Raw genomic sequence first — 15,211 nt, forward strand, 5'->3', positions numbered from 1 at the left:
ACGAGAGCATACAGGTCGCAGTGGTGGGTAGTATATGGGGCTTTGGTGGTAAAACGGATGGCACTGTGATAGACTACATCCAGTTTGCTGAGTAGAGTGTTAGGGGCTATTTTTATTTTGTAAATGACATCAGACAATACAAGCACACCTCCCCAGACCACAGACTGGGGAGGTGTGCTTGTATTGTACATAGACAATCAATCATGGATGCATATTCGGTCTAACAAAGACCTGGACCTAATAAAGTCTTAAGTACTGTATAGCAAACAGAACTCAAAGAATTGGTTACATCATAAACAAGCAATACACAGTAGTTCATTGGAAAACATTGGTTCCTCAGTTGGACACTAACTGGGGAGGAAAGACACAGAGAGAGATGGGAGAAGTGAGAGAAAAACAGCAATAGAAGGAAGACGATTGAAGGTTTCCGCCAGGGAGAATCATGTCATAAACAGAGAGCCATAGTGAGACAAGGATAGTGGGAGAGAGTGATAGAAAGCAACACAGCTTGACTTAGTCTCTATAGAGACAGAAAAAAACATTAACACACATATATATATAGAGAGAGAGAGATCAAAAGGCAGGAGATGAAATGCAGAGAGGGAGGAGAGGAGGGATGAGAAGAGAGAGAAAGAGGAGTCTCCATCACCATATCCCCAGAGGCCCAGAGAAGACAGACAGTAATCCAGCTCTCGGCTGGCGGCCACGTCCCCCTCTGTCCCCAACCTGCTCTGTCAGCGGACAGCCCTGCTTTTGAACCTGCGAGTGGGAGAGACACAGGCATTAACTCCACTACAGTAGGGCTTTGAGTCAGATCCTTGCACCGGGGCTTAGCCATCACCCTTCAAAGGATCTATTTCCGCCAGAGAGAGAAAGAGGGTGAGAGAGAGGGAGCCAGTATAGCTTTGATCAATATCCTTGGCAAGGGGACCACAGACTGGGGAGGTTAATGGCCATTTAACCCACTGTCCACTGTCCCACCTGCACTTTAGAGCCTTTGACAACCTGACGTTGCACACCGTATTTCAGACCACCAGATTCTTTATCGGTGTGTGTGTGTGTGTGTGTGTGTGTGTGTGTGTGTGTGTGTGTGTGTGTGTGTGTGTGTGTGTGTGTGTGTGTGTGTGTGTGTGTGTGTGTGTGTGTGTGTGTCGAACTGGGAAAAGTGCAAACACCCACAGTGTTCAAACCTTAGAACTAACGGAGGGGAAACAGACCAAGCCAGCAGAATGCTTTGTAGGACATGATGAAAGGATGTTGTTTCTAGATGCAGTATATAACGTCCTGGGTTGGCATCTAGTAGCCTGCAGTACAAGCCCTCTCTAAAGGTGTCCGGTCTGGCAAGACATAATGCTTTTCTCTCTGTGTAAGCAAGGTTTGCTTGAGTGGAAGGCTATAGGCCAACCCCCCATTACTAAAGACTCTGGGCATCTGCAGTGAAAGCTCTAATGTCCAAGAGCCCCAATCCCCCTCTCTTTCCTCTCCTCTTCCCCCCTCCCCGTTTCCTCTTGGTTACCTCTTTGCCATCAATGCATCAGCTCCTTGGGGATACACTCCGTCCTCGCTCTCTTTTTCCCGTCTCCGTCGTTCCCCTGCTCTCTCGCTCCCTCCGTCTCTTACCTCCTTTCGGGGGCAGCACAAAGAAGCCATGTGCGTCGCTGCAGGTTGCTATGCTACACAGTCAGCACAACTTGAAATGTTTTGCTGCACTTTGAAGGTGGTATTACAGGGGAAAACAGCTGCGGGTGTTAGAGAGAAAGAGAGAAAGAGAGAAAGAGAGAAAGAGAGAAAGAGAGAAAGAGAGAGTGGTATGTGTGAGCACATTTGTATTTTTAGTGTTTGTGTGTATGGGCTATGGCTAGTTTGATTATACTGTTTCTATGGGCCCAGAACAGTATGCATCAGTCACTGTATTTGAGAAAGTGGGCGTCTGCATCTGTGTCTGTGTGTGTGTGTGTGTGTGTGTGTGTGTGTGTGTGTGTGTGTGTGTGTGTGTGTGTGTGTGTGTGTGTGTGTGTGTGTGTGTGTGTGTGTGTGTGTGTGTGTGTGTGTGTGTGGTGTGTGTGTGGTCTAGTCAGCCGGTGTTTGTTGCTGTGGACTCCCTGCCCTCTGCTCATTAGACGACTTCTGGGCAAAGGCTGCTCTTTCCCCGTCTCTTTGCTGGAAGCCATTACAATGGCCTCTTTCTCAGCTGCTTCTGCACCCAGCAAAAACCCTTTAACCATGAGTCATGTCTCCACAAGTAACCAGACATGTCCCAGTTCAAAGAGGCGTAATCGTCCTGGTAATGGTGCAATATAGCTCTTCAACGCGCAAGTTAAATTATATACAATTATGTTTTGATACTTTTACCCAAAACAGGCATTATACTTGATGAAGTGTGTTAGTCCGTGCCTGTATCGTACTACTATACTGTAAGTCCCTTGGGATGTTAATGGCCTTTGAGAAGGCTGGCCTCTTGGCTTCTCTGTATCCTCCACTCAGACAGAGGCTTTTCCCTTCTGCCATGCCTCTTCTTCTCTCTAATTAGTACAGTGGACATAAAGACAGCCATCCTTACTTCCTGTCGGTGGTGGCTAGTGCTAAATCAGCATAATGCTAACGCTAGGCGTTTTTTTTGCGGTGTTTTATGCCCGTCCTTGGTATCGAGGGGCAGGTTTGCTTTGGCAGTGCCAGTCCTGAGTGGGCTCGGCCAGGTTCTGCCTGTACCCCTCCCCCTTCTTCCCCATCCGTCTTGTCCCTCCTCCCGTCCCTGACTGGAATTCACTTGACCTTTTGTTCTATCTCACAGCCAACGGCGTGAGCCCCATCTTCATGCCTCATGTAACGGTCCTATACCTCTTTCTCTGTTCTGTCCAGTCCAAGACTTTCATTACCCATCTGCAGAGCACAGCAACCCCCCCCCCCCCCCCTTCTCTGCACCATCGCACCCCCCATCCCCACCGTATCTCTCGCACCTATCAAACTGTGAAAGAGGGGCCTCGCTTTTGGCAAGAGGCGCAGAGGAATTTTGTGAGTGGCAAAAACTGCATCTCTCCTCCTCCTCCTCCTGTTGCTGCTGCTGCTGCTGCTGATGATGATGGTTATGGTGATTAGTTTTATTTGTGTCTGCTCGGGTTGTTTTACACACAGTGTACTCTTCCTCCTTCCTCGTTTTCTCCCTCCCACCCCTTCTCTCTCTCAGAGGACTTTTCTGACTTTGTAAAAGTGCTGAGGTGGCTTCTCTGTTCCTCTGAGGTTCTGTGACTAGGCCTGCCGTGCCCGTCGCCTGTCAATCATACTGATCTGTAGGATTGACTGATTGATCCCCCAAGGATTGACTGGTTGATCCCCCCCTCTCTCATCCCTCTGCTCTTTGCCCTAGCTTCAGCCCAGTGTGAAAGTCATTAAGTATTTTTGTTGCCCTCTCCTCCTCTCCCCTCACACACTCCTTCCCTCTCTCCTCTCCCCTCACACTCCCTCCCTCTCTCTTCTCCCCTCACACACTCCCTCCCTCTCTCCTCTCCTCTAACACAGTCCCTCCCTCCCTCCTCTGCCCTCACTCCCTCCCTCTCTCCTCTCCTCTAACACAGTCCCTCCCTCCCTCCTCTGCCCTCACTCCCTCCCTCTCTCCTCTCCCCTCACACGCTCCCTCCCTCTCTCCTCTCCTCTAACACAGTCCCTCCCTCTCTCCTCTGCCCTCACTCCCTCCCTCTCTCCTCTCCTCTAACACAGTCCCTCCCTCTCTCCTCTGCCCTCACTCCCTCCCTCTCTCCTCTCCTCTAACACAGTCCCTCCCTCTCTCCTCTGCCCTCACTCCCTCCCTCTCTCCTATCCTCTAACACAGTCCCTCCCTCTCTCCTCTGCCCTCACTCCCTCCCTCTCTCCTCTCCTCTAACACAGTCCCTCCCTCTCTCCTCTGCCCTCACTCCCTCCCTCTCTCCTCTCCTCTAACACAGTCCCTCCCTCTCTCCTCTGCCCTCACTCCCTCCCTCTCTCCTCTCCTCTAACACAGTCCCTCCCTCTCTCCTCTGCCCTCACTCCCTCTCTCTCTCCTCACTGCAGGCCTGTTGTGATGTGATACATACTAAAGATCACCTTTGGCATTACAATACCTTGTGACCAATCAGGGCCCTGCATTGTTTGATACACTGCTGTGTGGTGGACCTGCTGTCCATGTGATCGTTTCCTAATGACTGACTTCCTGCTGCTGGGAGGACTGCTTCTTTTCTGAGATACAATCCCCGGCTCTGTCTGGGACCCCACTGTTTTGTATTTGAGATGTCACTCTGTTCTGTGTTACTCTGTTGCTCTGTTGAACAGCAGGACGGGAGAAACAGGAAGAGTGAGCTCTGGCTGCAGAAGAAGACATTTGCGAAAGCTTCCTTCCAGTGCACTCGTAATCTCAAGCGTACAAAGGCCAAACCTCGCACATGCACATTCTCTCTCGCTGAAGGGTAGCAGCCTTTGACCCTTTAGGACAGGGGGCCTGTTGCATTGTCCGGTGAGGGGATGGCTCAGGGCAGGGCAGGGCGGCTAGCTGAATGTTTAGGGTTATGCACCGCGTGTAGCCATTGTGCAGGCCTCATTCCACCACAAACAAAGAGAAAATAGCACTGCTAAAACAGGCGCAACTACCGTTGTGTCCAGCCCAATTCACTGGCACAGAAAGCCTGTGCAGCTTGAACAGCCTACCATGGCATTATGTGAGGCCATGTACAGTAACAATGTCTACATCACTCTACTCTACATGCCAGACATCAGGTACAGGCTGTTTGTATAGGCTTCTACTGCTCTAACTTGGTGGCATTTCAGTTGACATTTCAGGTTAAAATCTAGTCTACGTCTTTATTCTCCCCTGTTTTATATTCTCTCTCTCTCTCGCCAGTCTGTCTCCTAACAAAAGCAATAGCAGAGTCAGATTCCTCGTGTCCATTCCAACAAGTTTCTGTTCCCATGCTCTAGAGGGATGTAGGCTTGTGTTGCCTATATCTCAGGGGAGGCAGGAAGGAACCCACAGCCACATCGCCAGCAAGGATCCCTCGGAGCCCAGTGAGTTTTACAAGCCTCCTAATGAGAGCAGTAGGGGAATGGAGAGAGGAGAGAGAGGGGGAATGGAGAGAGGCGAGAGAGGGGGAATGGAGAGAGGAGAGAGGGAATGGGGAGAGGAGAGAGGGGGAATGGAGAGAGGAGAGAGAGGGAATGGGGAGAGGAGAGAGGGAATGGGGAGAGGAGAGAGGGGGAATGGAGAGAGAGTAGAGAGGGGGGCTGGAGAGAGAGTAGAGAGGGGGGCTGGAGAGAGAGTAGAGAGGGGGGCTGGAGAGAGAGTAGAGAGGGGGGCTGGAGAGAGAGTAGAGAGGGGGGATGGGAGAGAGGAGAGGGAATGGAGAAAGGAGAGAGGGGAATGGAGAGAGGAGAGAGGCGGAATGGAGAGAGAGGAGAGGGGGAATGGAGAGAGAGGAGAGGGGGAATGGAGAAAGAGAGGGGGAATGGAGAGAGAGGAGAGAGGGGGAATGGAGAGAGGAGAGAGGGGAATGGAGAGAGGAGAGAAAGGGGAATGGAGAGAGGAGAGAAAGGGAATGGAGAGAGGGAATAGGAGAGAGGAGATAGGGGGAAAGGAGATAGGAGATAGGGGGAAAGGAGAGAGGAGAGAGGGGGAATGAGAGAGAGGGGGAATGGAGAGAGGAGAGAGGGGGAATGAGAGAGGAGAGAGGGAGAATGAGAGAGAAGAGAGGGGGAATGAGAGAGAAGAGAGGGGGAAAGGAGAGAGGAGAGAGGGGGAATGGAGAGAGGAGAGAGGGGGAATGGAGAGAGGAGAGAGGGGGAATGGAGAGAGGGGGAATGGAGAGAGGAGAGAGGGGGAATGGAGAGAGGAGAGAGGGGGAATGGAGAGAGGAGAGAGGGGAAAGGAGTGGTTGCTGTTCTGCTGTGGTGCCACTCTGCCTCCAAAACGGATAAAGGTACAGAAAAGAGAGAGAGAGTGAAGAGTGAGATGTGTATATGGACAAGATTGAGTTCCAAGAGTGTGTGTGTGTGTGTGTGTGTGTGTGTGTGTGTGTGTGTGTGTGTGTGTGTGTGTGTGTGTGTGTGTGTGTGTGTGTGTGTGTGTGTGTGTGTGTGTGTGTGTGTGAGAGAGAGAGAAATCTCAGGAGCGACAGAGAAAGTGAGAGCAAGAAAGCGCTTTGCCCTTTGTACCAGCGACCATTGTCATTTGGGATAGGGATGTAGTATGTGGAAAGGGATCTAGCTCCTCTGCCAGCTGCAGTTCATGTGTGTGTGTGCTTATCACAATGCCCCTCCCTACCCCCTACCGCCTCTTAAACTGGGGAAGGGGGAGGGTCACAGATTAAGGACACTCTCCCATCTGCCCACAGCTGTTTAAATCAACAGGTGTTTGAGTGTGTGTGCTGTGAAGCTGTGATACTCCCTGCTGGAATGGTTAAGTGTACAGTATGTTAATGCCCATTTGTTAAACAGCTTCGTCCTCCAGGGTGTACAGAGGCTGCGAGGCGTTCACATTCTATTAGAATCATCTGGGTTGAATGAGGTAAAGGGACCTTACGTAAAGTGTCTAGCGTACTGACTGGGACTAGCTGTATGTGTGTCTGTGTGTCCGCAGGTTCCTCGTATTATGACAACGTGCGGCCGTTGGCCTATCCTGACTCAGACGCTGTGCTCATCTGCTTTGACATCAGTCGCCCAGAGACTCTGGACAGTGTTCTGAAGAAGGTCAGTATCTTCCTCCTCCTCTTCCTCCTTTCCCTCACCTTCCTCCTCCAACCTTCCCCCTTCCTCTTCCTCCTCTTCCTCCTCCTCACAACCAGGGTATGTAAACAACATGCCCTGCCATTAGAGAACGTTCTCTATTAACCTTCTCATCCAAACTGTTCTGCCTTCCCTTCTCATATAGAGTTCCCATGCTATCTATAGCCAGCACACATTCTATAGCCAGCACACAATAGAATAATGTCACGATGGGGGTAAGAGCTACCCCCCTTTATCCCCATGAAACAAGCAGGGCTACTTGACCCCTTGACCCCTATTGGAATGAGAGGTCAGACTGGAGAATGAGAGGAGGCCTTGGAGCCCGGTTGGGGTGGGATTTGAAGTGGAGCTCCAGCAATGGCAGATTAGCTATGCAACAACCAATCAAAGAGCAGCTGTTTAATGAGACAGAGTATTTATGTGAATCTGGGCATTTATGGGAATTTCATATTAAATGAGAAGCCAGGACAGATGCTGAGAGTTAATGTTTTTACGGTGGCTTTTGGGTGTGATATGTTGATACTGAGCTTGGGAAGGGAACCAGACAGAGTGTGGTAAGGTGTGGAGGTGGGGTGGTGACGTGGTCATGGGAATGTTTTACAGCTATTCTCATGAGAGAGTTTGTGTGCGTCAGTAAATTTGTTACATTACACATATAAAGCAGTCATGTGCGTGTGTGTGTGTGTGTGTTTGTGTCATGTTAACCGGTCTCGCTGGCCCTCAGCGGTCTCTCAGTAGTCCTCCATCTTGAGGCCATGTGTGGTGCGTCTCTTTGAAGGTCTCCTCCAAAGCTCAGGACCTTGTAAAAGACATTCCCACGGCGGCTCTGTTGACGTGTTTCGTGGTCTGAGGGGAGCTGGTAAAACACGCCCCACCTACAGGCTCTGTAGAGCTGACCCACACGACACCTTGGTTCTACCCACCCGTCTCAGAGTTCCGCGCCCCCGTCTGTCGACATGGCTTTTGGTTTTCCCATGAATCCCTTGGTAGGGGGTGGCCATGACCCCCTGACCCCTAGCTGTCGCTCTGGTAATTTTTAAAACCTGGGGCGAATGGAAACCTGTTGCCCAATCACCGTCCCAAATTAGACTCTTGACCTCTGTGACCTTGCCTGTCACCAAGGTCATCAGATGACAGGAGCGGGAGGGGATTGAGAATGGGGGTGCAACGTGATTGGATGGTATAGAAGAGATGGGGGTGGAGCATGAGGAGGGGGTCAAAGGTTGTTTAACTCTTGACGGATGGCTGCACACCCCTGCATTCTGCATGTGGCTCCTGGTTGAATTCAGACATGGTGGATGTTTTGGGGGGGCGTGTTATTTGGTATTTGTGTGGCAGAAGGGAGGCAGAATTTATTTTCCAGCTGAAGCCTGAACGATGACATTTAATGTCACAGGGTGTTGTTTCAACTGGACTGCACAGGGCTTTCTGTTCTGTGCTCTACCTAAAATAGCTCTATTGACTCAAGCCAGCTTTTAGAAAGAAATTAAATTAATCTCATGCCGTTGTATTATATCACACAGAAATCTCTCTCCTCCATTTCTATTGGATTAGTAAGTCGTATCCAAACCACTCAATTGGCAAAGAGAATTTATAGCACTGATTTAATGGGGAGCTCATTGAAACAGTTTCCCTATTATTGTGAAATGATAGATTCCTCTGAGGTCTAATCATAGATCTGCGTATTCATCTAACTGCGTGAAGCTATATTGGGAGACTCGCACAAATACACAGGGAACAGAACAGAAGTCTCACAGGAAGACCACGGAAGCAAAGTCATTCATTTACATTAATTTAGACTAATGAGATAACCTAATGTCTATTACAGAGAGATTTAGGTGAGACAAAGAAACGGTTCATCCTCTTTGCTGAACAGGGGCCAGGGTCAACTCTATTCCTCTATGAGCTAAGTGGCCTGGGTAAAGTCCTGGGGGTCGCAGGTCAGGGTAGTTTGGCCCAGAGAATGTAAAGGTCCTCCGTGTGGAGTCATTCCACTGTTTTCATAGGAATGTCCTGCTGGTGAGGTGACCTGACGGATGAGCGCTGCTGGCTATTTACTGATGCTCTGTCTGTCTGTCTGTCTGTCTGTCTGTCTGTCTGTCTGTCTGTCTGTCTGTCTGTCTGTCTGTCTGTCTGTCTGTCTGTCTGTCTGTCTGTCTGTCTGTCTGTCTGTCTGTCTGTCTGTCTATGTCTGTCCCCGACCTGGATCAAATACTGACCTCGGTCCAATTGAGGTGTGCTTGAGTTGGCTTGGAATTTGCACTTTTGGAACTAATCCATTGGTTTCATAATTTTAATGGAAAAAAACAAAATAAATTAGAGCTCTAGTATTTGACATGTACAGTATTTGTATTAGGTTTGAACTGTCTGTCTACCTCGCTCTTTCTGTTTCTTTGTTAACCTCTGCCTGTCTGTATGTCTGTCTGTCTGTCTGTCTCTCTCTGTATGTGTCCTTGTTAACATGCTCCTGTCTGTGTGCCCATCCCACAGTGGCAGGGGGAGACCCAGGAGTTCTGTCCCAATGCCAAGGTGGTTCTGGTGGGTTGTAAGCTGGACATGAGGACAGACGTGGGCACCCTGAGAGAGCTGTCCAAGCAACGCCTCATCCCCATCACACACGAACAGGTGAGCAGAGGAAGAGCAGTTCGGAAAGGATGGAGGGATGAAGAAATGAAAGAGTGAGAGAAAAACATAGCAGGAAGGAGACGGGTCTTTAAAAAAAGAGAAAGAGAAGCCAATTGAGTTATAATGAGACACGCACGGGAGAACTAGCTTTAACCCTTAACCCAGCGTTGATGTAGCCATCCACAGTTGCTATATCAACACGCAAACATACATTATGTACATATTACCCTATACATAGAAACACACTTAAGCAGACATTTTGCAGAGGTTGGCGTTCTGACTCTAATATGCTGACAGCGATGTGGAGGTTGGTTATTGTAAAGGGGGTTTAGGGGGTGGCAGGGTGGGGGGTGGGTATGTATAGGATTTATGTCTCAGGAGTCGAGACACATTTTACCCTGAGATTAAATATTCATGCAGATTTAGGGATTTTGAAAAGGTGGAATGAATAGAACTTTGATAAACAAGGCCTTTTATCGCACGCTACCACATCCTGTTAGCCAGGGACATGGTAATGATGGAGCGAACGCTACCACATCCTGTTAGCCAGGGACATGGTAATGATGGAGCGAACGCTACCACATCCTGTTAGCCAGGGACATGGTAATGATGGAGCGAACGCTACCACATCCTGTTAGCCAGGGACATGGTAATGATGGAGGGAACGCTACCACATCCTGTTAGCCAGGGACATGGTAATGATGGAGCGAACGCTACCACATCCTGTTAGCCAGGGACATGGTAATGATGGAGCGAACGCTACCACATCCTGTTAGCCAGGGACATGGTAATGATGGAGGGAAAAAGGGAGGAGGTGATAAACTGGTCAGTAAATCTGTGAAATAGTCTTTTTACGTGTTTCTTTGTTGATGCTCTCCCATGTCTGACATACACAGAGTGGAGGGGCTGTGGGGCTGTTTCACCCCCCATACACACAGGGAACCGAGACCCTTTTCCATGACTGGCTGTGGACTGGCTCTGAACTGGCTGTGGGCTGGCTGTGGCTGGCTGTGATCTGGCTGTGGGCTGGCTGTGGGCTGGCTGCAGGCTGGCTGTGGGCTGGCTGTGGCTGGCTGTGAACTGGCTGTGAACTGGCTGTGGGCTGGCTGCGGGCTGGCTGTGGGCTGGCTGTGGCTGACTGTGAACTGGCTATGGGCTGGCTGCGGGCTGGCTGCGGGCTGGCTGTAGGCTGGCTGTGGCTGGCTGCGAACTGGCTGCGGGCTGGCTGTGGGCGGCTGTGAACTGGCTGCGGGCTGGCTGCGGGCTGGCTGCGGGCTGGCTGTGGGCGGCTGTGAACTGGCTGCGGGCTGGCTGTGGGCTGGCTGTGGGCTGGCTGTGATCTGGCTGTGGCTGGCTGTGGCTGGCTGTGGGCTGGCTGTGGCTGGCTGTGGGGGCAACAACCAGATCCAGATCCCCCCAAAAAGCAACAGGAAAGAAACAGAGCATGTCAATAAAATAGACAAACCAAAGATAGAGTGGAATACCATTAAGCTCATGGACAATGTTTCAGAGGCTCATGTTAGGGCTATTGTGTTTTTGTTCTACGTCATACTCTATTTCTGTCTGAGGCAGCTACTCTACTGTACTGTTCTGACCTGTCTATAATTGCCAGGGAATCTGTCACATACAGTACAAGCGCCAGGCAGGCTCCCAACAACCAACTTTTGCTGATCTAATCCAATATCCCCCAGCTTGTTATCCTGTTGTTGATCTCAAATTGAATTCCGGTAGCAGAGTTGAGGAGTCACAGGCGAGGTGACCACAGGGTGAACTCTACACATTACACACTAATCTGGCCACGATCTGATAAAGCTTTGCTGCTTGTCAGGCCCATCTCTCCCTCTCCCTTCGTTTCTCTCAACCTTCCTCAATTCCCCCTCTCTCTCTCGCTCTCTCTCTCCCTTCCTTAATCTCTCTCCCTCCCTTAATCTCTCGCCTATCGCTCTGTCTCCCTCCCTCTCAATCTCGCACTTTCTCGCTCTCTCTCTCCCTTCCTTAATGTCCCTCCCTCTCAATATCTCTCTCTCCTTCCTCACTACCTCCCTCCCTCCCTTCTCTAAATGGGTGCTTCCACCTAATAGATACTTTTCCTGTGACTGTGTGACTGTGTAAGGAAGGAGCCTTGATAAGATCACACCAGGCCTGTGGTTCTGAAAGGCTCCATCTGTGTGTGAGTCCGTATAATTCCCAGAGAGGGCCATTGGAGATTTATTGTACTGCCTTCTCATCTGGTACTGCATTAGTGCCGGGCTGTCCCCGTACGACTCTGGGTGTGAAGACAAACCAAAGTAAAACAGGGAAACAGACTTAATCCGGACTAGTTATAATCTAATGCAGAATAAGGAGAGATAGCCAGAAATGAGAGGGCAAATACAGTACCATAGAATTCTAAACTGAAGCCTCATCCGTTCAATGTATCCTTTCAGTCAGTGAGCTTTGCTAACACTGGGCCTGGGGGGAAGCAGGCAGCACACAGTGCCAGGCAGGCTTTGGACAGCGAGTTAGTTTCTCCTCTCTAGTCTCCAATACATATACATGTACCAGACAGTGGGAGGAAAACTCTGGCCCAATGAGCTCTCTGTGGTGGGCTTTCTGCTCAGTTTAAACAGCAACACCAGAACTTGGCAGGAGAAAGAGGAGAGAGAGGGTGAGAGCCATAGAGAGAGAGCGAGAGAGAGACAGAGAGAGAGCGAGAGAGACCGAGCGAGAGCCATAGAGAGAGAGAGCAAGAGAGAGACAGAGAGATAGAGACAGAGAGATAGAGCGAGAGAGAGACAGAACGATAGAGAGAGAGAGAGACCAAGAGAGAGACGGAGAGAGCGAAAGAGAGCAAGAGAGTCCGAGAGACAGAGAGAGAGTCATGGATTATTCATTAGATGTAGGGCAGGTTCAACTGTCTGCACTGTAGATATTATGTTTAGACCAGCAGCATCTCTGTATTTTGTATTTCTTTGTATTTATTATGGATTCCCATTAGCGGTGGCCAAGGCTACTCTTCCTGGGGTCCAGCAACATTAAGGCAGTTTATACAATTTTAAAAACATTACAATACATTCACAGATTTCACAACACGCTGTGTGCCCTCAGGCCCCTACTCCACCACTACCACATATCTACAGTACCAAATCCATCTGTGGCTCCTGCTTGTATCTCACTACAGTAATGTGAGATCATTGGTGCTAGGTTATGGCACATTAACTGTCATGGTACCTCAAGAAGAACAGTAGATACTATTCACAACAGCAGGATGTTGTTGATGAGATGATGTTCTTGATGTTGTTGATGATGATGTTCTTGACATTGTTGTTGTTGATTATGTTGTTGTTGATGATGATGTTCATGATGTTGTTGTTGATGATGATGTTCATGATGTTGTTGTTGATGATGATGTTCTTGACATTGTTGATGATGATGTTCATGATGTTGTTGTTGATGATGATGTTCTTGACATTGTTGATGATGATGTTCTTGACATTGTTGTTGTTGATTATGGTGTGTTTGATGATGATGTTCTTGATGTTGTTGTTGATGATGATGTTCTTGATGTTGTTGATGATAATGATGATGTTCTTGATGTTGTTGATGATAATGATGATGTTCTTGATGTTGTTGTTGATGATGATGTTCTTGATGTTGTTGTTGATGATGTTGTTGTTGATGATGATGATGTGCTTGATGTTCTTGATGATGATGTTCTTGATGTTGTTGTTGTTGATGATGTTCTTGATGATGATGTTCTTGATGTTGTTGTTGTTGATGATGATGTTCTTGATGTTGTTGTTGTTGATGATGATGTTCTTGATGATGATGTTGTTGATGTTGATGATGATGATGTTGTTGATGTTGTTGTTGATGATGATGTTGATGTTGTTGTTGATGATGATGTTCTTGATATTGTTGTTGATGATGATGTTCTTGACATTGTTGATGATGATGTTCTTGATGTTGTTGAAGATGATGATGGTCTCTAACCCCCTCCCTCCTCTCCTCCCTCCCCTCAGGGTAGTGGGTTGGCCCGTCAGATAGGTGCGGTAGCGTACGTGGAGTGCACCTCCAAGGTGTCGGAGAACAGCGTACGGGACGTGTTCCACATCACCACGCTGGCGTCTGTGCGGCGGCCACACAAGCCTCAGCTGAAACGCAGCAGCTCCCGCCGGGGCCTCAAACGGGTGTCCCAGCTGCCCCTGCCCCCCCTGCCCGGTCGGACTGATACCCTGGATCCTGCCCCTGTCATGCAGAAGGACCGGGCCAAGAGCTGTGTGCTCATGTAGAGACCCACCAAGACAAATATATATATATATATATATATATATATATATATATATATATATATATATATATATATATATATATATATATATATATAGTACAGTATGATACACAGAAATATATGACAGAAAGAGGAACTCTATTTATTGGTTTTGTTTTGTTCAATTTTATTTTTTAAAGAAATCCTCTAATATTCTCGTTTTGCACTGCTGAGGAACAAGGACAAAAAAAGAAAAAATATGCTTTTGTGTGTGTTTGCGAATCTTTTTGGAGCTGTTTACATTTTTTGGGGGGGGGGCTGATGGACTGTGAAGTGGACTGGTTCTCGAGACGAAGTCTTAGGGTGGAGAGAGGAGAGGAGGGAAATAGGAAGTGCTGCATGGTCCTGGGGTAGGGTTTGTGGAGTGCACTGACTGGGGGATCAATCCTTAACACAAGGACGGCACAACAGCCATCTTTACTGGATGGCTGGAGGAGAACACTTTCATTCTGTGGAGAAGGTAGTGGAGGAGTTGAATCAGGAAGATGGAACAAGAAACTTCTCAGTGGACAATGGACATGGTTGCTGTTGCTATGCTATATTGTGTTGATACTTCCTGTTGCCATATATGAGAATAGAAACGTGTACAAAAAAAATGCTGAAAAGGGACGCTTATTGAGTGGGTAAATGATGGGAGTAGGTCAGACAGACGGAAATACAGTAGTCAGTTTGACATTGCTTTTGTAACCAGACAGAGTTAACAACATGAAGAATGTGTGGAGTTTTCCTCAGATCATTCGAACCACAAGTGCTTTCTAGAAAAAAGTCACTTTACATATCTGTTTCCGTAATAATTTAACACTGTTCAATGCGTCAACTCAGATCATGTCAACTTGATTCACTGAAGCTATTGCTGTTGTCGTTATGTTAAGATGTTACTTTGTGGGAAATATAGCAGTAAAATGTTAGGGCTATTTTACTGTATTTTCACATACTCTAAAAGTCTAAAATAAAGCAACAGCTTGACTGTAGGGAGACGAGACTTCCTCTCTGACCCATGTCTCTTCGTTGTGTTTGAGAAGACATCAGTGCTGTCAGTCACTAACATTACAAACAATGCTGCTTGAAAGTATGTGAACCCCTTGTGCAATTACAGATTTTTTTCGTTTTTACCATGAAATCTTCATTTAATCAGAACCAGTCTTTTTGATCTGACATATGTTGGTGTAGAGGAAATCATGCGTGTAGTAGAAGAACAAAATGAAAAAAAGAATTACTGCAGGTGCAAAAATAAGTGAACCCCAAGTTGCATTGGTTAAATCAAGCAGGTAAGTAGAATCTGGTGGGTAAACAATTGGGTACCAAATGAACCAATCAAAAGGAGAGATCGTTAGGAAAGAGTTTGGGCAGGATTCTGATAAATAGAGATAAGAAACCTGGTCAGTTTGGTGTTACCCATCCAGGTGAATGCAAAGCACGCCATGCGGAGAGGAAAGGAGATCTCAGAGGACATCAGGAGGAGGGTAGTGAGAGCACATCAGTCTGGGGAAGGTTATAAAATCCTCTCAAAAAAGATTTGAGCTCCATCAGTTC

At 48.2% G+C, this 15,211-nt stretch overlaps 1 protein-coding gene across 1 annotated transcript in view; it reads left to right on the plus strand.

The window, feature by feature from the left end:
* The window catches only part of LOC120044525 (rho-related GTP-binding protein RhoN-like), a 28,231-nt gene extending 14,588 nt beyond the window's left edge, over positions 1–13,643 (plus strand). The window contains exons 3-5 of the mRNA XM_038989181.1: positions 6,599–6,708; positions 9,235–9,369; positions 13,371–13,643. Coding sequence (XP_038845109.1) covers positions 6,599–6,708; positions 9,235–9,369; positions 13,371–13,640 — 515 coding nt within the window. The 3' untranslated portion in view covers positions 13,641–13,643. The remainder of the gene's footprint in view (positions 1–6,598; positions 6,709–9,234; positions 9,370–13,370) is intronic.
* Positions 13,644–15,211: the final 1,568 nt, after the last annotated feature.

This window comes from Salvelinus namaycush, chromosome 3 (assembly GCF_016432855.1).
Source record: "Salvelinus namaycush isolate Seneca chromosome 3, SaNama_1.0, whole genome shotgun sequence".
Taxonomy (NCBI): Eukaryota; Metazoa; Chordata; class Actinopteri; order Salmoniformes; family Salmonidae; genus Salvelinus; species Salvelinus namaycush.